The sequence below is a fragment of the Pteropus medius genome, unplaced genomic scaffold (genome assembly GCF_902729225.1).
Source record: "Pteropus medius unplaced genomic scaffold, Ma_sr-lr_union100, whole genome shotgun sequence".
NCBI lineage: Eukaryota > Metazoa > Chordata > Mammalia > Chiroptera > Pteropodidae > Pteropus > Pteropus medius.
In genome coordinates this window covers 7,764,741-7,787,645 of record NW_024344370.1, presented here as the reverse complement: position 1 = coordinate 7,787,645, position 22,905 = coordinate 7,764,741, and the positions used below count along the sequence as shown (strand labels likewise).

The following is a 22,905-nucleotide window of genomic DNA, read 5'->3' as shown; positions in this document are numbered from 1 at the left end:
CATATTTTTTTGTGATTGTTTCTCTCCTTTTATTGGTCCTAATTCGTCTTCAAACTCCAGCCTCAATCCGTAAATTAGCTTTAGTCCCATCTACTCATCAAGGGGGTTATGGTTCTTTTTTCATTGTTGTTTATCAACTACATTATCTTAGCCTCAAAATGTTTTAACCAAATTCATGTTCTTGATTACTCCTTAGAATCTTTTAGAGTGCCTCTTCAGAAATAGGAGTCTTCTCATTATTTTTCTTTTATATATGATCATTTAGGAGAGCTCACATATATTTATCCTTATTTCTATTAAGATATACCTTAGCTGGTTCTTAAATGAGCATAAGGATTCATGATGTATTGAGCATTTACAGCTACGTGATACTTCTTAAGGGAACAATCCAACAAAGGGAAAAAAACAGGATCATAAACCCAGAACTAAATCTAAGGAAGGATTTAAGTCTAAAAGAAGTTAGGTTGATATAGTCCATAATCTCACATTTCTTATGCACACTGAAAATGAATTCTTAAGCTTAATAGAATAGAGAACTATTGTGCAGTCAGAAAATACAACATAACTTTTTACTTCTTTTATTTGTTAAAATGGTCACATGTATGTAAATGAAATGATTTTACACATTACATTCACTGATTGTGCCTCTTGCCATCTTGTGGCATCCAAGATCCTGGCTGAAAGGTTTTACCAGTGCTGGTGGGAGCCACTGAGGGTTCTTCCTTTCCGAAGTATGGAGCAGATGCATGCCCTTTAATCTGAGTTTCAGCTGGTGGCGCCAAGAGCTCCTCATTGCTTTCTTTACTAAGGAATTTTCCTTTTTCATAAAAATCTTGGCTTTTTATTTTAATTTCTTCTCTATGTTTCTCATTCTTTAATATTTCCTGTATGTATATATAAATTGGAGAAACTTAAATTTCTAGTTAGAAGAAAACTCAAAGTACAGGTTTTATGAAAAAATAGCTAATAGAAAATAAAGTACATATATACATGATACTTGATTTGCATTTAAATAATACACAGATATGTACAGGAGAAGTTTGAAAAAGCTGATTATATACCAGTATTACTTGAATTAAAAAGCTCTCTCCTCATATACTATAACATAGAAATATTTATTACCCAGTAAGTTAAACAAACTACTTACCATGAAATATACAAGAGCATAACAGTCACTCCATCAAAGATTTCCTAGGCTTAACAGCTATTGTCTGCCTCAAAACTAATCATCGGTGAATATACTTTTTCCTGGAGATAAAGTGAAGGTGAGATGGCCTCAGAAAGATGCCCCAACCAGTCTTTTTCTTCTATGGGATTTAAAGAATGGATGCTATGGCCACCCTGTGTTGTGCCAGAACCAAGCTCCATCTGCTTCTCTTTCTCTAGAGAGGTATGACAGTGAGGAGGATAGAAATGGAATCAGAGTTCGGCATGCCCTAGACACTGGTTTCAGAGAGGTACTATGTGATTAGAAATGCTTCCTCAAATCAGTGCAAGCAATTTGTGTAATGCAGTTCTGACCCTCAGATTTGCTGGTCCATCTGCAAGGATCTATACCCTAATTTACAATGAATCTATTATTGTATTTCATTGAATATAAGAATCATCAAATTCAAGAAGCACCATGGTTATATGTACCACTAAAGAAGGCAATTATATTCCTTCACACCTCCTGATTTCAGAGATGTTAAAATTTGAAAAGATTTGCATCGTAAAAACAGATGAAATATAGTAATTACATCTTTTTTGTTGCTTCTTCTATCTTAATGATTATTTGTAAATGGGTGACACTTTTAATGTTCTTTTTGCTTACTGTATTTTCTGATTTTTTTAAAGAACATATTCATAATATGAAAAAGTTGTTACTGTAACTAATATCTGACAACATTGACAAAAAGAAGTCTCTCAAGTTATTTTTTAATCTCGACACTTTAAAAAATGACACTGAAAAGCATCTCTGGGTATCTAAATGTATGATGCAATCTTTCTGTTTCTAAAGAATTTCAAGTAATAAAAGTCCTTTAAAAATGTAAGCACCAATATTTAAAATCAAATTTAAAATAATGGTTTGTAGTTAAAGAGGCAAAAAGGGCTTGAGGGGTTATAGTGTTGTAGACTTTCAGTTTTAGACAGAAAGCAGGGCCCAGATAATGAAACTCCCTCCTCAAAGCAAACATGTGAGGGAAAGAATATTTGTAAATATTTTTGTAATTTCCACAAAATTGACCAATTCCTCACAAGTAATTTAATAACCACAGTAACTATGAGGTTAGGGACAGTTGCTGTGTATCAGGGTGAGAGTAGTCTGCCTTTCATATACCTTATAGAATTCTGAGGTGAAGTGACCATATATCACAAAGGAAATGCCCCAGTGTGATATTGGAAATAGTGAAAGTAGATGAAAATACGTTCCCACATCTCTATAGTCTTCAAGATCCTCTATGAACTGCTGTGTCTTCATGTCTTTCTCTTGAGCAGAATGAAAGGTTCAGGACCGGGCTGGACTTGCTCATATCGCCCAACACTGGTAGCAAGAGGCTACTGAGATGTTGGTATGCAGTGGCCTGGTTTTTGTATAAGAGGATCAGTCACATGTCTGAAGCTGTCCGTTTCTGCTTTATTTACTTCAGCTCTACTGTTGCAGTCTTACAGCTGTACAAGCCTATGCCTTCCGCATGAAAGGAAATGGAGGACAGAGAGCTGTTCTTTTTGCCTGCCTTCACATAATTTCTCTTTACTTACCATTACTCTGCTAAGTCATTTTCTTTCTTTCAACAGCTATTTAGGCAAATGAAAAGCCAATCAGGATATGTTAATTTAATATATGATGACAGAGTAAAGATTTCAGAGTTAAAAAATATAGAGACTATAATTTTTCCTAGAAAAGAATTTTCCTTTTTGTCTTAAAAACAACAACAACAACAAAAAAAACACCCCCCCCAAACAACTAATTGTTACCAGACCCCTGCTAACAGCTTCTGGGAAAATTAAATAGAACATAAATCATTTATGAAAGGAAAACTAGTTTTATAAATATTTGGAATAGAGAAAATGAAAGTAGGTAGAAAAAAGGAAATTTGTAGACTTAAACAAATCATTCCTAAGAAAGCCTATTTTACAGTAGAAACTGCCAGAAAGCATGGATTTTCCTTAAATTTCCTTGTAACAATATCACCTTAAATATCAGTTTATCAATAAAACCAGTATGCTTGTTTCAGTGTCTGTACAGGGATAAACCAAGAGTAAGTGGGTCTTCCTTCACATAAATGTTTATATATTTAAAATAAATATTTATTCTTTTACACAGTGGTTTTCTCTCTGCCAATATTCTTTAACATTAAAAAAAAGATGGTCGTGTGGTATTTTGTCACTTGCATTGTACTATAATTTCCTTAATGACTATCCCATTGTTGTTTCCAGTATTTCACTTGTTCATTTTAAAAAACAGCACTGTGATGACTATCCACATAGACAGTTCGTGGATACAGATGTAGTATCAATTCCAAATCAACCGCGTACTAGCTGTGACACCAAGAAGGTCACTTAACTTTTTTCAGTTTCAGTTTCTTTATCTGAAAACAGGAATGACTGTATGTATAAATATTTACATCTTAAATATATGTATACTCTTCACACTGTTAGGTCTTCTGGAAGGTTCTTAGTAGTGGTTAAGAACATGGGCTCTGAAGTAAAACTACCTACATACAAATCCCAGCTTTCCTATTAGCTGTGCGACCCTGTCAACGTTGCTTAACCCATCTGTGTCTCAGTTTCCTCATGTATAGAATAGAGATAACAATATTGTCTTCTTCAATGGGCTGTTGTAAGGACTGGGAAAGAAATGGATGCTGGGAAGTGATAGTACAACATGAAAGGGTATGGGTAGATTGTTAAATAATGACTATTTATTCCATTCCATTAAAAGATAAATATACCAAACATATACCCATTCCTCTTTGTCACTGGAGGATACAAATATAGTCTCAATACTTAAACTTTTAAGTACTTAAAATTTTAGCCCACTAGTTTGTGATATAGATTGAATAACTATTTGTTGTGAAAATTTTATAAATAGCAGAATCTCTACATAAATTGCTATCCTTATGAAGAATAAACAGACAATTTATAATGTGCTGGGAAAAATCTCCAGTGTTTTAATGTGCTATAGCCTCCAACAATGGCAGCAACCATTAACACTGTGTTGAGAACAAAGTGTTAGCAAGGTACAATCTACAGGCTTGAGAACAAGATGGAGTAAATGATGTCTAGTCATCCGGCCACAAACAACTAGAAAACTGGGCCAAAAATAGTAAACTCTTCAGATCATAAACAACAGGTAGTGCAGTACTATGATCTCTAAGAGAAGGGATACAAATGAGATAAGCTTTGTATCACCTCAGCTTTCTGCCTGGCAGCATATTATGGTAACAGGGTGGGGAAACCCAACCAGAGGTTAGAGGTCTTGTTGAGCTAAAGAGATAGAGATGATTGGTTGGGGAGGCTAAAGAAGCAGAATTTGTGGGGCAGGGTACCAAAATACATAGAGAAAGAATACCAGAAATCTGCATAGAGATCCACTTGAGTACTGGGCTAAACCTTAAGCTGTATGTGGGTAGGGTGAGACTCTATAGGGCCAGGAAGGTCAGTTCCTGGGTAAAGAACAACTACTGGGGAGCTGTAAACTGAACGACTACTGGAGTTTGCATGAGACTAGGAGACATTCAAGTTCTAATCATTTAGAGATTTCTCACAGAAAATGTAGGGCATTTATATAAAGACTTCTGAAGGATCACACCTTAGGAGTAAGGATAAACTGGCATGAGAGTCGAGGTAACTCTAGACCTGAACTGTCTAATATAGTAGCCACTAGTCACATGTTGTTATTTAAATTAATTAAAATAATTTAGTCCTTCCACTGCACCAGACACATCTCAAGGGTTTAGTCGCCAAATATTACTATTGACTGCCATACTGGAAAGTGTAATATAAAACATTTCCATAATTGCAGGAACTCTTATTGGACAGCACTGCTTTAGATCCACCCCAATGAGACTTAAAAAATAAGTCCGTGATGTGCTGATTCACATCTAAATTAATGTACTCCAAAAGAAAACTCAACATTTTTTAAAGGAAGGTAATAAAATCCAGATAGTAAACAATAGACTATTTCAATGTTCATGATCTAATCAAGAAGTGAAGGAAAGTGTGATCTCAAACCAGTCAACAGAAACAGAGTCAAACATGACAGAAATGATGAAATTAACAGACATGGACATTATCACAATTACTAGAAAAATGTTCAAAGGCCTAAAAGAAAAATGAACATAAAGAGGAAAGAAAAAGAAACTATTAAAAAGAACCAAATAGAACTTCTAGAGGTGAAAAAAAAAAGCAACAACATATAAAATGAAAAATATAATACATAACAGCAGATTAGACACTACAGAAGAACAGTGAATCTGAAAACAAGGCAATGGAAATGATCCAAACTGAAGCAAGAGAGAAAAAGTTTAAAAAGTGAACCAGAGCCTCAGTGAGTTGTAGGATAATATCATGCAATCTAACATACATGTAACTGGAGTCACAGAAAGAGAAAAGACAGGGAGGAGAGGAAATAATGACTAAAAATATTTCAAATAGATAAATATATAAATCTACATATTCAAGAAACTAAAAAACAGATTCCAAGCAGAATAAATATAAAACCAAAGCACATCAAAATCAATTGCTAAAAACTAATGACAAATAGAAAAAAAAAACATTATTATACAAGATACGAAAATAGGAAATAATAGAGTTCTCATCAGAAATAAAGCAAGGTATAAAACAATGTAATGACTTTCATGTGCTGAAAGCAACAAAACCATACAACTTAGAATCCTATATCCAGTGAAAATATCCTTCAAAATGAAGGCATATTACTATTTTCAGACAAAGGCCGAATTTGTCATAAGCAAGCCTCTACTATAAGAAACATTAAAGGAAGTACTTCAGGCTGAAGGAAAAATGATGTAAGATGGAAACTTGAATCTACATAAGGGAATAAATAGCATCAGAAATTATCAGAATGAAGGACTTCATTGTAGGGGAAAATGCTAGATTTTTGACACTCTGCTAGGTACTCAATGCCCTGTAACTTTTATGTCCACCCACTCCAAGTTCCTGTTCATTGAAACACTGTTCACTGAAAATGCTGTGGATTCTGAGGCTTATCTTGACTGTACCCACACCAACAGGACTTTTCAAGCTTTGCGAAGGTACCGGTTACCACTGCGTTGAGAAGTGCAGTGAAGGCAAGAGGACTGTAGTGATCACATGCAGCCCTCGAATTAACAGCACTATCTGCAAGGCAAGACAATGCCCATCTCCTCCATATCCCTGCCAACAGAGCTTCTGCTGGCTGAGACTCCCACTGCCCTGGCCTGCCTGGCTTGGGCCTCGCCAGCAGCGTGTCAGTGATGGACCTTATCCGTCTGAAGCTGAGCCCCAGTGAGCTGACAAGTGGAAATTCACACATGAGGCCAACCCCATGCTAAGAAGGTCACATCAAAGAGTCCCCTGGAATGAGGTGTTGAAGGATGCCAATCTCAGGGTAGGAGAAAAAGAAACCATACTAACAACAGAGAAAGCAGGAGCTGTATCAAAATCTGTTGTTTCAGACTTTTTCCTAAATATACTGACTGCGAATGACTATTGTTCTGAGACAACTTCTCTCTTTTCAACAGACAGCAGGGGTGTTCAGTCGAAGCAAAGGAGCTGAGGCTTGAGTGTTTATGGAGTCTCAATATTGGGAAAACATTCAAATTTAGTTACAAAAGTATTATGTATTAAATGTTCAAATTTATAGAGTTTTCTATGTCAGATCATAAATTACTATTGTTTGTGAAGGATTACATTGAAAAGGAGATTTTTTTTTTTTTTAAAGAAAAGCTCTGGATGCCTTTAACAGGCTCACCACTGTTTTTGTAGCATAGGCAAGTTAATGGTTATTTATTGTGTACTATTCATTAATTCAGTGATGTGAACTCAAGCCCCTAAAAGGTTGTAGCTCAAGTCCTTTCCAATGCCACTTCTTTGCCAAGAGTACTGCTTAAGAGCCCTTTTGGTAGCTGTACTATTATTGTACTCAATGTTGTAAACTGCTAAGTGTGGTAATGATAAAAAGCTTTTAAAGTTTTTTTCTAATTAATAAGATATGGGCAAAAACAATGCTTGAAAATGCAATCTACTAACACGTTGACTTATAGCTCACTCCACTCATAGGCCATTAGGCACAATATAATCCCACTCTCACTGTCCCTTATGTGAAATTCTGGTAGACATGAATTTTTCAAGAAGGTAAAGAAATCAGCTCTAATATACAGTTATAGCTGTGGAAGATATCAGATAACAGAACTGGATATTGGGACTATAAAAAAGAGGCAAAACAAATGGCAGGATAGGACTAGAGGTCCTGTGATGATGCCTTGGAAGAAATAAAGGAAATTGAGGCAATGCAAACCCAAACCCTGGAACTGCACTCCAGTATCTAAGAGAGACAGCTGACCACAAGTGTTCTTTGATGAAGTTATCCTGAGTGGAAGAAAGTTTAGCTTACTCGATGAGTGCTGGGGAAAGAGAAGGGCTGAGAAATGTCTGAGTGAATTAAAAATGTTACTCAAATCACTCTGTGAGTTATGTGGATCCCCGATTACTAGGTTGTACAACTGAAACTGGTATATTATTATATGCCAATTATAATAAAAAAAAACCTCATTGAATTGTACAATGTAAATACGAGCAACTAATTGTCTATTATATTCAATGAAACCGAGAAAAAAATTGAATAGAACTAAATACAATAAAGCTAAAGAAATCAAAAACAAACACCACCACCAACAAAAAAACATTACTCAAACATTTTTCTGCCTCAGGTATTCAAGTTATTCTGCATCTCTGGCACCATACTCGGACCAGATGTGTGTAAGTGAACAATTCTGAGTGTATGCTATTGAATCGAATTGAATATTTGGATGCAGATCTAAGCTTACACACAAAAACATTTTAGAACTATTATCTGTTATTACATATATACCTAGTGAACAAGGGAAGGTAAATACAAATGATAAATTATCTATATTACTAATTTAAGATATGTAAAATGTCACTGGTAGTTGTTTTATTTAGTGTGCTTATATATATGTGCCATACATATGTATAAATAAAAATGAATAACAGTTTTAATAATATATTCAAGATCTCAATTCTCTAACCTTATTTCTCTCTTTAGAGCCTTAACCTGGTCAACTGAGAATTCTTCTACTGAGTGTTTCTGCAATACTCTCTATATACATATATATTATGCTGATGGTGTTATAATCATGTTAAATATAAAGCCCCATAATAATAGACTTCGAAATTATTTGACAATTTTTATAGAGATACACCTAGAAATAGACAAGAGCTAATGGTCAGTCCTTTATTAGGGAATAATAAAGTTTGTTTCAAAAAATGCTATGACTCTAGCTAGGAAAAAAGGCAGGCAGAACACATATATACATATCATAACTTGTTTCTTCTTTGCTGTTCTGGCTCCACACTCCTCTTTAATATTTATAAATGGTCTCCATTTGGCTTCAAATACTTGTGAATTAAAGTATGCCATATGTAACTATGTTCAAACTTAAGTATAAAACACATCCCAAGATAAAATCTAAATACAGTTTAAAGTAAATTCAACAGTGCTTCGTTGTTAGAAAGTTTACTATATCTAAGAACAAGCAAAGACTTAGGGGTCAGCCTTATGGATAATGATAAAATTGTCCATGTCACTGGATATTTTTTTTAGTCTTCTGTGGGAACAAAACCATGGCCATTTCATAATGAACAAATTATATTACATAAAGAAACAAGAATCTGAATTTTTTAAAAGTTTTAATTTAAAATTATAAATTAGCAATGATTTGTAGCAAAAGCTTAATGTAAATATAATCTTTAATAACTACTGGATCTAGATACATACTTTTCAAAGTGTACATTAGATAAAGATACAGTGAAAGTTTTGGTTTTATAAATAGATCAACTTTCTAAAATATTTAAATTACTAAATGTATTCTTCCTAATCCATACATTTTCCAACTATCACTAGACATGTGCTATATAATATAAATATATTTGACTTTGATAACTCCATTAATTTCTTTCCATAAGTTATACTATACACATTAATAAATAATTTTGTTTTTATAAACATTAAAAATATTAAAGTATAAGTATACTAACTTTGAGTCAATTTAAGAAAAAACATTTGAAGAATACAAAAAGATTGAGTAAGTAGATTATAAGTGAAAATTTGGCATGAAGTATGTTCCAAGTCCCCAAACCATAGACATTTGGTTAGTGTAAAATGGTCTCATCCAGAAAGTAGCCTCCCAGAATATGCTACACTCAAAGGCCATTATCAACATAATTATAACAGGAATATGGGGAACAACTGTTTCAAAATGTTCTAAACTGAATATTCTTTGTACAGTGTCAATTTTGTAATATACCAAGAAACAATTCAGACCCAGGAAATGCATTAGCAATGCTTAAGCTTGGAAATATTGCCAAATTGTTTAATTAAACTACATTTTCTAGTTTTACAAGTTGAACTGCCAGGATAAAATAATATGTCATTAGATTACCCTTTTTTAATATGTGAAAGAAAGAAGAGGAAAAAAAAGGGAGGAGGTATTATAGGTCACCAAAAGGTACTCTCTGTTTAGACCTGAGGCATGCCTGCTAAATTAGTAATCAAAAATGAATTTAACCTTGCCTGGATGGGAGTAGAAACAAAAAGGGTAAGTAAATGACAGAGTTTGGTTAGTACGAGCACTGGGTTGCTAAGAAATCCATTAGAATGGAACAGCAACCAAGCAAGTTCTGCTTTAGCAGAAGCTGTTCCTGCTATGTATTCTTGCCAATCACTAGTGTGCCTCTGCCAAATCAATGTCACATTTAATTTATGCACATTCAATCTAAGCAAAGAGAATTTGATCTGTTACAATAATGAAAATTAGACTGAGTTTTGTTGTTTTGACATGCTTTCTTAAACTTTTCGCCTGCATTTTTTCAAAAATATTTCTATTGCAAGAAGTTGATCTCAATGATTTTTGTTATTTGAGGGGACAATTGTAAGGTTGTTTATATTCCTTGCTGGCTAGGAATTTCTGGCATTGAGTTTCCCTTCTTTGAACTTGAGCCAGAAAATTATTAAATCTCAAAATGTCACTAAAACAAACTAATCAGAGAGCGCAAAGTTTTGCAGGTGGTATTTCCTTTAATAATATAAACGAACTATTCCATATATATGAAAAAAGACCTTTGAGCATAAAGATACAGTTATTTAATTAAAAAGGAAATTTAGCCATTAAACATTAATAAAAAAAAAACAATAACAGTCACTTAACTTTAGTCCCATTTAATTGAATTGTTCTGGTGGGAGATGAAAAAAAAACAACAACAAAAAAAGCCAAACCTTGTTCCCTTGTGTGAGAAGGGGATAGACCATAATCCCTGGGAGAGAAAGCAATGTCAGGTCTCCATGGCTTTCTAGGCTTGGGCTCTTAGAGTGGGAAATAAATGGCAGAGAGGCTGAAGCCCCAGAGGAAAGAAGAGGCTCCATCTGTGAATGATTGCTAATTTTTATTGAGCTGTTATGTGCCAACAGCTGAAGGAAGAAAAGAGTTCTTCTATCCTAGGCTAAAGCAGAGAAGTAGAGGAGTTGGGCAAGAAGAGGTGAGACAAAATTAGAGAAACTGCACCTCAAGCTTTACAGAGTCTGTCCTAGAAAATAAAAAATGTAGCTGAAGACATACTCACTTATTTATGTATTCTTCATTCTTCCTTTTATTAAGTAAATATGCTGAGCACCTACAATTCAAGGCCATGGGGATATAAAGAAGAAACGTGGCTCTCACAGAGCTTCTTTGGGAGAAGAGAACAGGTAAAGGAGAGATGGCTTGATGCAACACAGACTTATCCAGGAGTCAAGGTAGGGAAGTGCTGAGTAAGCACAAATGGCCAATGATGTGACTAATGCTCATAGGTTCTTTTCTACTTTCTCATTTACTCATTCACTAGTTTATTCACATATCAAGAGCCCACTATGTGCCAAGGATACACAGTTAAAAGACAATTTAGAACTGACTTCCTGGAGAAGGTGACACCTGAGTCTTAACAATAGGAATTAATTAAAGAACTAAGATGAGAGGGGGCATTGAATTCTGGGAAGATGTAAGTACATGTTCACAGGTATGGAAGGGTAACGTAGCACAGCAAATTCTGGACACTGTCAGCAGTTCATATGGCACTCAGGGGTCAGAATATGCTAAATCTTATAATGCAATGTTAGGATATTTAGATTTTATCCTGAAAGCCATGGTGAAATATTTTGACTTTGAATCAACAGTAGGATTTCCAGATAAAAGAGTAGATTACTCAGTTAATTTGAATTTCAGATAAACAACAAATAATTTTTAGTATAAGTATATACTAAATATTTCATGGGATATACTTCCATTTATACTTATTCATTGTTTGTTTCAAAGCTAAATTTAACTAGGTGCCCTGTATTTTCATTTGAGAAATCTGGCAACCATAACAGAAGACTCACATGTTTATACGACATTAAACAAAATGACTTCGGCAACTGTAGAAATTGGATTGAGGGAGGCAAGACTCTAATAGAGGAATCAGAATACTACTGCAGAAATGCAAGTTAGAGATCATAGGGCAGGAACCAAGACGATGGTAGTGAGATGGAATAGAAAAGACAGATTGTTAAGAAAATCAAAGTATTAAAGGTTTTGGTCACCAAGTATGTGGAGGTGAATGAGATCAGGATAATCTCCAAGTTTCTGATTAGTGATAAGGAATAATACCAATAACCATGGTAAGAAATAGAGAAAAAGAGGAGTTCCATTTTAGACATACTAAATTTGAGATATCTGTAAAATAACCAAAGATCTTGTATTGAACTGTTAGCTCCTTCTTCTCAGACAAACTTCTGAATATTGAAGTGCTTCAGGACTCAATTTTAGGCCTTCTTCTTTCTCTAAACTCTCTCTCTAAGTAATCATTTCCAATCTTGTAAGTTTAAATACTGTCTATATATGCTGAAGAATTTCAAATTTATACTTTCAGGCCTGACCACTCTCCAAGCTCTAGAATCACATTTCCAACTATATGATTGATGTCGGTACTTCGATATCTAATGGACATTTTAAATTAAATATATCCAAGATCACTGAGGCTCACAGGACTAGCTCAGGTTTACACAATTAGCCTAGACTTAAAACGGACATTTTTGCCTCCACTGTGTTCTTTCCACTAATTACCACCTTGCACGGTTTTCAGCAAGTCTCACACTGGGCTCAGCATCCACTGAACTCAGTATTGTGTTGCCTGACTACATTGTTCTCCTGATCCCTGGCAGCTTTGCCTTGTTTCAATCAGCCCTTGCCCTATTCCCTTTCTCCAATGCTAAGATATAGACAAGCTTTAAAGTGACGCCCTAGTGCATGTACATAGAGAGGGACCACCTAGCTAACTGGAAGCCCTGAAAGTTAACTACCATACTCTCAAAGTAGACTCTCTGACATATCAAACGAACATCAGTGGGCTGGATCTGGGGAAGAGGAAGAGACCACTGGGATGTCCTCATGGTGGGAAGCAGCACTTCAGCCATCAATAGCTAAATCAGCTGCCCTTACACAACTAAGTACATTTACTAAAACTATCCTTATTTTTCCCTTACCTCCTACATCCTCTTAGCACCAAATATTATCAATTCCTCCACCAAAATGTACCTTGAATTGTGCAGTTCTTTCACCTCCATTGCCAACAGCGTTTCTTGCCTAGACAACAATAGCCTCTTAATAGGTCTCGGTGGTCCTCTAACGTCCACACAACAATCACTGACCTTTCATGCCACTTCCCATCAACAATCCTTTAACAAGTCCTTAGAACAAAACCCAAACTTGCCATGACAGACATGGGGGTACTCTGATCAGCTCTCCCTTCAAGAAACAACTTGCTTCCCAGCAGTGGAGAGTGTGGTGAACAGAGAGCTTCCATTGTGCTGCCATACCAGGGCTTATTAATAAATAGATGTTTGGGTTGTTTCTAGTTTTTAACTATGCCATATTTACTATTTCTATTACAAATAGCCCTGTGAACTATGCCAAACCGTGTATTTTCATCAGATGCCTAGAACAATGGCTAGCACATAATAGGTGTTCATATATATTGGCTGAATGAATAAATGAGGCTCTGTATGTGCATTCTACTCACTACTGAACGAGCAGATTAACTATGTATTTTGTAATTGTGTTATAAATCCAAATCTAAACTTAAAAAGCTATTATTAATCAAGGATAAATCATATTCCATCATTTGTAAAACAAATCCTGATTCTAAATGACAAAATGTCTTCTTCATAATGCTAAAAAAGCCTTAATAATTGAAAAGTGAGAAAAGATAGGTACAAATTTATTTATACTCTTGGGAGTTTATACTAGTTTTTAAAAAATCAATGTGGTAAAGATGACTGTTCACTCTTTTGAAAATTAAGGAAAAAATATTTCTCTCTTTGTGTATCTTTCACCTGTCAACCAGGTGACTTAAAGTTACCACCAAATACAAAGTTCCTAACTTAAGAAGTCATTATAGTAAGAAAACTTAATAATAAATCAATTATTTTGAACCTAAAATACTTTTTTTTAGAGAAATAGTGTTATAATAATGGTTATATTCCCTAGTATACATTAAGCAATTTAACCACAGTGTAGCACATTTGCAATACATCATCCATACTGCCTATGACTGACTAAACTTGAAAACAGGCTGCTGGCATCTCAGAGGGACTGCTAGTGCTGTTTACCAAAAGAGAGAAGGGTACTGTAGGAAGGCAGTGGGTAAGTGGGGTTCAGTCACTTCAGATGGAACACAGGACTCAGCTCTCCTCATTCTAAAGCCAGTACAAACATTTCCCATCCTATTATGTGACTGAAGAAGGTAGGAATAACAGGACAGGATTGGGAAAGAGTGGGAGAAGGTGACCATGCGGCCAACTAGAAGTACAGCAGTCAGATAAACCACCACCACTACACCAGCAAAAATAATAATATCCACTTTAGCACTGACAGCACTAACTAGCACTGACAGTCAGTTGGGGCTGCCTGCAGCAGTTATACAAGAGGGGAGCAGAATTCCCAGAAGAGTAGAAGCTGATGAAACCAACTAAAGGAGGGAGAATAAAAGGGAGGAACCACAATAACACCTTTTCTCCTAAGATAAAATGAAAAGGCTAGAATATTATTAAGGTTATATAGTAAGTTCTAAAGGGCAGGCGATCAGGTAAGCACAGGTGTAAGCTCAAGTGGGCATCAGTGGTAGTCCAAAAGCCAGGCTCCTTTTAGGTTTGGTGAAAGAAGGTAAGGTCAGGGATGTCTCAGCAGTGATGGAGACAGGATGATGAAGAAGCAAGGTAGAGTGAGAATTCTTATGGCAACTGGGAGAGGGCAGCAAAATGGTCAATTAAAAATAAGAACAAAGGCAAAAGGAAATCAATAGCAGAGTAGGAACGAGGGCTTCCCAGGCTCTCATCAAGAGATAGCTCTTTTTCTTTCACTTTCATTCACACACTCATTTGGCAATACGGATCACCTACGCTGAGCCAGGCACTGTTCTAGATCCTAGAGGTAGGGGAGGGAACAAAACACGATCCCTGCTCTCATGAGGCTAAAATTCTAGTAGAAAGAGACAAATGATTAACAAATAACACAGCTGGGGAATGTAAATAAGAAGATGACTGCCATTGCAGAAGTAATGAAACTTCTCATTTAATTGGCCTGCCCTTTTAGGTTTGCTAAGAACAGGAAACTTAAACTCATGTGGGAGTATTTGCGAAGGAGTAAACACAATTTTTTTCTTAGCTCCTTTTGAATGTTTTTTTCCCCCTTTGAAATGGAAAACACTTAGATGTACATTATGCTTCTTAATGTCTACATAGTAGCTAGTGTTCCATTATACAGATATATCATAATTTATTCACTCAATCCTATACTTGGATATTTAGGATGCTTCATATTTTACAATACTACAAACAACAGCCTTGTATAAAATTTTCACTCATTTCCCAATCATTCCTTAGAAGACGTCCTCAGAGCTTGAACTACTATATCACAAGATTCCCATATATTTAGAAAATGGCTCTCTAGCCAACATCGACTTATACCTTCACCTATGGTGAATGGGAATGCTTGTTTTCTCAAACTTTTTCACACAAAGAAAGTCCTTATTTATCATTTATTTTACCATGCTCAGTCTTTGGTTTGTCTTTTAATTTGTCTAGGACTTTGTTTTTATCAAAAAGTAAAAATTACTTATACTGTCAAATTTGTCAGTCTTTTCATCATGGTATCTGGCTTAGGTGTCATGCCACTTATTCTTCATTTAATGCTGGGCTTGGGGCTGCTTAGCAAGAGGTACAGGGCACATTTAGGCTATATACTCCTTATTTGGAGTTTGTGAACCTTTAAGAGATTTAGGAAAGTCTTTAATATGCACTAAGACAGACCATTTGTATGGAAAAGCTTGAGCAGCAGCTTGGATGGGCCCACAAGTTGGGTGGGGCAGAGTCTCAGGGAATCATCAGTGGAGGTGAATGGTGTTCGGAATTCCCTTTCTCTCTCTCTCACAAATTAGATAAAGGGCTTGTTCCTTTTTACACTTCAGGTCTCAGTCTAAATATCACTTCTCAGAGCAGGTTCCCTAAACATTCTATCTAAAGAAAGCAGTCATTGTTATTCTTTCATAGAATCTTTGCTTTTTTCTTCAGAGCTCTTTTCATAATTTATAATGCTCTATTTTTAGTATTTGTTACGTGTTTGTCTTTCCCACTAAAGTATGCACTCCACAAAGTCCACCACGTGGTCATTTGTATATTTTCTACCACACCTCCAACATCTACAATAGAATAGACAATCTTAAATAATTTGGTGAATATATTTTAGTTTCTTCCTTCCTAGAGTCTGTTGCTAGTTTACCCTTGAACAGTGTTCTTACTGAAAGATTAAATGAATTATAAAGGCAGTGGAACTAACCCTTCACTAAAAAGAAATTTAGGAGGAGCATAAATCCCACTCACTCCTTCTCTAAGACAAATGCATCATGGTCAGGCACTGCTGGACCTAGACTAGTCAGTGATTCTTAGGCTGGGCTCACTAAACACTGTAACTGGGTCAGGAAAGCTACATATAACCTTTGAGGAAATTCTTCTGGTTCAAGGATTTGCAATACTGTTTTTATGACTCCTGAGGATGCATCCACATGCTATATCTCAAGAATAATTGGTGGTTTCAAAATCTAACATTAGTTCACTTTCAAAAATGAATACATTCTATATTATTAATTTAGAATAAAAAATACAGTGTTGTGATGCCAGTGCACCCAAAAAGTTAGGAACTTGTAACTTAGTTTCTACTGATATCTTCTATAATAGCAACTAATCACATATTTCAAAGAAAGTGATATTTGTTTCAGGTATTTAGGCACAAGATTCAGCAACAGTAATAGTCAATTCTTTGAATAGTATCAGTCAGTAAGGTCAAAAATTGAAGGTTATACCATATTTTGCCACTTGCTAGATTAAAAAGAGTTCAAAGATATCTGGGTTGCTCCCTTTTCATTGTGACAATAAAAAGCTCTGTGATACTTGGGTTGGATGGATATTTTTTTTTAGGATAATTATTAAAAACGTCTCTTTCATTCTAGACTAAGATCTCTTTTAATTGTGGCAGGAACTAAGAAAGTTCTAATCTTGGAATTTTTCTCAAGAATACCTGTAAATCAGTAGTTTCAATCAAGATGGCAGAGTAGGTAACCACTGTGCTGGCCTCTTCTCACGACCAGATCAAAATTACAACTGAACTCTACAATAATCATCATTGAGAATTTCCTGAAATCTAGCTGAACAGAAGTTCTATAACTAAAGACAAACAAAAGAAGCCACTTGAGACTGGTAGAAGGGGCTGAGACATGAATGGGCTGGTCCCACACCCACATGTGGTGGTTAAAAACTGGGAGAGATATCTCAGCTGCAGAGGTCCCCCCAAGGAGTGAGGGTCTCAGCCCCACACCAAGCTCCCCAACCCAGGGTTCAAGGGCTGAGGAGAAGTCCTTACAACTTCTGGCTGTGAAAACCAGTAGAGATTGTGGCTGAGTAAGACAGAGGGTGGCTAGAGTCCCAGGTGTTCCTCTTAAAGGGCTCACGCATGGACTTACTTGCTGATGAACTTACTCGCTCTGAGCTGCAGTGCTGGAGCAGCAGCTGGAAAGGAACCAAAGACATACAGGGTGGTAATGAATTGGCTGGCTTCAGGGTAAGGGCTGGAGGGGCAGCTTTCTCCAAGACAGACGTGCTGGCAGAGGCCGCTGTTCCTTTGTTGAGTCCTCCACTTACTCCACTTATATACTCATATCTGAGTCTCCATCAACCTGGCTAGGACCATTTGACCCCCAATGGTGATTCCCTGAGACTCTGTCCCACCCAACTTGTGAGCCCATCCAAGGTGCTACCAGTGGCTTTTCCATACAAACTGTCTGTCTTGGTTCATACTGAAGACTTTCCTAAATCTCTTAAAGGTTTACAAACTCCAAATAAGCAGCATCTGGCCTAAGTGTGCCCTATACCTCTTGCTAAGCAGTCCCAAGCCCAGCATTAGCAGCAGCCTGCCTCAGTTCACAGCTTAGCTTTTCCTAGGCACCTCTAAGCCCAGCACAAGTAGCAACCATTTCCAAATCACTTTGTAGCTCATACCAAGTAGCTTTGGGCAGGGCACAGGCAATGGCTGACTTTGGCCTGCAACAGAGCCCCTCCAGAGAGTCCCCAGAACCAACACGCCTGGTGGCCCATGTGTGTTGACACATACAAAAGACAGACTGGGCAGGCACCAGAGCTCTGCTAAATGAATCCCATTCCATATGTTCAGGTCCTGCACAATAGCTCCTCCACTGTAGTCATGGCCAGTCCTCACAACACATCAGCCTGGAGGTCAATTCTTTCCACTGATATGCAAACAGTAACTAAGGCTCAATTACAACAGGACGACACACACAACCCATACAAGGACACACTTGGAGCACCCAACTCAGGTGATCAAGGAGATATCACCACTGGGCCCCACAGGACCCTACTATGTAAGGCCACTCTACTAAGACCAAGAAACGAAGAAGCACTACCTAATACAAACAAATAAAAACAGGGAGGCAGCCAAAATGGGGAGACAAAACAAAATGTCCCAAATTAAAGAAAAGAACAAAGTTCCAGAAAAACTAAACAAAATGGAGACAAGCAATCTACCAGATGCAGAGTTCAGAACACTGGTTATAAAGATTCTCAGTGATCTCAGTGAGAGCTTCAACAAAGAGACAGGAAACATAAAAAAGGAGATAGAAAACATAAAAAAACAGTCAGAAATGAAGAATACAATAACTGTAATGAAGAATGCATTAGAGGTAATCAACAGTAGATTAGATAAAGCAGAGGAATGAATAAGCAATTTGGAAGATAAGGTAGCAGAAAATACCCAATCAGAACAACAAAAAAAAAGAATCCAAAGAAAATGAGAATGATTTAAAAGGTCTCTGGGACAACATCAAGCATACCAACATTTGCATCAAATGGGTACCAGAAAGACAAGAGAGCGTGTAAGGAATTGAAAATCTATTTGAAGAAACAGTGACAGAAAATTTCTCTAATAACCTGGTGAAGGAAATAGATATACAAACCCAGGAAGTGCAGAAAGTCCCAAACAAGAGGAACCCAAAGAGGCCCACACCAAGACATATCATAATTAAAATGCCAAAGGTTAAAGACAAAGAGAGAATCTTAAAAGTAGCAAGAAAAAAGAAATTAGTTACCTACAAGGGAGCTCGTATAAGATTGTCAACCGATTTCTCAATAGAAACATTGAATGCCAGAAAGGAATGGCATGGAATATTCAAAGTGATGAAAAGCAAAGACCTACAACAAAGATTACTCTACCTAGCAAAGCTATCATTTAGAACCGAAGGACAGATAAAGAGCTTCTCAGACAAGAAAAAGCTGAAAGAGTTCATCACCATTAAACCAGTATTACAAAAAATGTTAAAGGGACTTAGAAGGAGAAGGAGAAAGAGAAGGAGAAGGAGGAGGAGGAGGAATAGGAGGAAGAAGACGGGGAGAAGGGGAAGAAGACAAAGAAAGAGAAAAGGAGAAGAATAAAAGATAAAATATGAATAATAAAATGGCAATAACTATATAACAATAATTACTTTAAATGTAAATAGATTAAATGCTCCAATCGAAAGACATGGGGTGGCTGAATGGATAAGAAAACAGGATCTTTACTTATGCTGCCTACAAGAGACTCACTTTTGGAAAAAGATATCGCCTTGATGGACCTAGAGGGACTGCGCTGAACGAAATGGGTCGGGTAGAGAAGGACAATTATCACATGGTTTAGATACATGTGGAATCTAAAGAACAAAATCATCATTGACAACAACAAAAGCGGAAATAAACTCATAGATACAGAGAATAGTTTGAGGGATCCTAGATGGGAGGGGGGTTGAGGGGATGAAAAAAAAAGGCAAAGGGATTAAGAGGTATAAATGGATACTTGCAGAATAGATATGAAGATGTCTAGTGTAGCATGGCGGAAGATGGTTAATAATGTAATAAATATGTAAGAGAGAAGAGAGGTACTAGATTTAGTGGGGTGATCACTTTACAAGTTATATGGATCTCTGATCACTATGTTATACAACTGAAACTGGTATATTATGGTATGCCAACTATAATTGAAAAAAAATTCATTGAACTGTATGATGTAAATATGAGTGTGTAATTGTCTATTATATTTCAATAAAGATGGGAAAAAAAGAGACTTCAGATCAAAAGACACAAACAGACTGAAAGTAAAGAAATGGAAAAAGATATTTCATGAAAATTAAAATTTTAAAATATAGTAATACTCATACTAGAAAAAACAGACTTTAAAACAAAGGCTATAGGAAGAGACAAAGAAGAACCTAGTTACCCTACTTCTTGGTATTTATCTGAAGAAACTGAAAACATTACTTTGAAGAGACATGTGCAGTCATATGTTCACTGTAGCATTATTTATAATAGCCAAGATATGGAAGCAACCTGGGTATCCATCAATGGATGAATGGATAATGAAAAGGTGGTACATATATACAATGGAATATTACTCAGCCATAAAAAGGAATGAAATCTTGCTATCTGCAACAACATGGATGGACCTAGAGAGTATTATGCTAAATGAAGTAAGTCAGACAGAGAAAGACAAATATCATATGATTTCACTTATATGTGAAATGTAAAAAACAAAATAAATAAACAAAACGGAAACAAGCTTATAGCAACTGAGAACATTTTTATGGTTGCCAGATAGGAGGGGGTTTGGGAAGCTGGGTGAAAAAGGTGAAGAGATTAAGAAGTTAAAAATGGTAGTTGCAAAATAGTCAATGGAATATAAAGTATAGCACAGGGAATATAGTCAATAATATTGTAATGACTACATATGGTGTCAGACGGGTACTAGATTTATTGGGGTAATCACTTTGTAATCACAATTATATAAATGTATCATCCCTATGTTGTACACCTGAAACTAATATAATATTGTATGTCAACTGTAATTGAAAAATAAAAACATTTTTAAAAACCCTAAAATGGAATACAAAGAGCAACAAATGAACTAAGCCGTATTTCAAATGAATAATCTAAGCACATTAAAAGGTTTGGGGGAGGCTGGAGGGTAAGAACTAACCTAAGTACTTTAGGACATACTATTTTGATTATCTGGCCTCAGCATAAGAACAAAAATAATGCTAAATAAATACTTAGAAGAGGGAGAAAAAAGAAGAGAATGAGGAGAAAGGAAAAGAAGAGAGAAAAGAATAATAAAGATAAAGCAAGCATGGTAAACATTTACATTTGAAGAAAATGGATGAAGGGTATATGGAAATTATTTGTCCGTGTCTTGTAGCTTTATGTAAGTCAAAATAAAATATTAACAGGAAAGCACAAAAAGGGAAAGAATATAATAGAAAACAAAAGAGATACAAAGAATTACTCATAAGGGTAAAATACATAGTCTCAACAAAAGTCTTCCCTATGCAAAACAGCCAGATAAAGACTTGATATCACTAAAGGCATGTATAAGAAAAAAAATTTGATTCAAATTATCATGGCCCAAATACTAGTACATAAAGGATCACTCATATTCTTGTGAGTTAAATTTTTTTCACTGGGTCACATTCATACTTTCATGGACAGATATTTGAAGATCAAAATTCTTGAGCATTCAAAACCCACCATATTTTAAAGCAAAAAATATAACTAAATTGTTAAAATATAAAAACGATTATCTGGAATGGTTAGTTTTATGTGTCAACTTAGCTAAGCCATTACCCAGTTATTCAATTAAACACTAATCTAGGTGTTTGCTATGAAGGTGTTTTGTAGATGCAGTCACCATCTATGTAAAGGACTCTAGATAAAGGAGACACCTTTCACAATAAAGGAGACACCTTTCACAATTTGGGTAGGCCTCAACCATCTTGTTGAAAAGCCTTATAAGCAAAACTGAGAGTTCCTCGAGGAAGAAGAAATTCTGCTCAAGACTGCAGGATTGGCTTTTACCTGAGAATTTTCAATCTGCCAGCCTGCCCTACAAATTTCTGACTTGCCAGCTCCTACAATCGTGTAAGCCAATTCTTTGAAATCAATAAATCTCTTAGTTATATGTACATTTATTCTCCCTCCTTATCTCTCTCTCTCTCCCCAATTAGACAAAGAAATGCCTCATGCCCTTCTTCCTTCTTTGAGTAATTTATATGCTCTGGGGCTCCCTGCTATGATTTTTAAGTCAAGTCCATTGCAGTTATGCCATGCTGGTACTAAAATCTTCACATCTGACCATCTGACAAGTACCACAGATTAATATATTTAACAGAGTGAGCTCCAACATCTCTCCCTATCTTGAGTGTATTCATTTAGTCAATCTAGAGATTTTTTGTTTTTTAAGGATTTAGGTGGCTTACACACATATCCATAAGCACACAAACACATGCATTCACACATGTAACAAAGTTGTTAAGAGTCAAATCAGGGGAAGGAAGAAAAGATGCTTCATTACTCTGTTAATATAGTTACTATGATTTAACATTGCATTTTATTCTGAACTTCCTAACAGCAAGAACAGAAAGCAAAAACAAAATAAATTATATAACTTTTTATTTAATAAAAGAAAACAAGGTATTTTTTGAGAGAGAAAAAACTTTTTTTCTGATAGAGAATTCAATGAGGGACTTGTTTTCAAGAATCCTTAAGAGATAGAGTAAAGTAACTGACGCCTTCAATAATAGCTTTCAAACAGATGCAGAAGTGATCGTCTTCCAGCCTTTCACTTATTAACCAAAGCCCCAAAACATAAACGTTAGAACTTAGTGATGGAGGAGTTATATTTTTGATGATCTCACTTGATACAAGTAAGTAGCCAGTACATCCCTTAGATCTGCATTGTTCAATGGTGGTCACTAGCCACATATGGCTACTAACAATTTGAAGTGTAGTTAGCCTGAATTGAGATATGCTGTAAGTATAAAATAAACACTGCATTTTGAAGATGTCTTAAAAATAAAAAATGCCTCATTAATAATTTTTATACTAATTACTTGTTGAGATGATATTTTGATATACTGGGTTAAATAAAATATTGAAATTGATTTCACCTATTTCTTTTTACTTTTTCTAATGTGGCTCCTAGAAAATTTTAAATTACATTCGTGATTAAGATTATATGTCTACTG

The 22,905-nt window shown here is 35.7% G+C and overlaps 1 protein-coding gene across 1 annotated transcript in view; it reads right to left on the bottom strand.

Annotated features, from left to right (window-relative positions):
- Positions 1-555: 555 nt before the first annotated feature.
- NDUFAF2 (NADH:ubiquinone oxidoreductase complex assembly factor 2) overlaps positions 556-22,905 on the bottom strand; it is a 124,257-nt gene continuing 101,907 nt past the window's right edge. Inside the window, exon 4 of the mRNA XM_039869996.1 lies at positions 556-884. Coding sequence (XP_039725930.1) covers positions 633-884 — 252 coding nt within the window. The 3' untranslated portion in view covers positions 556-632. The remainder of the gene's footprint in view (positions 885-22,905) is intronic.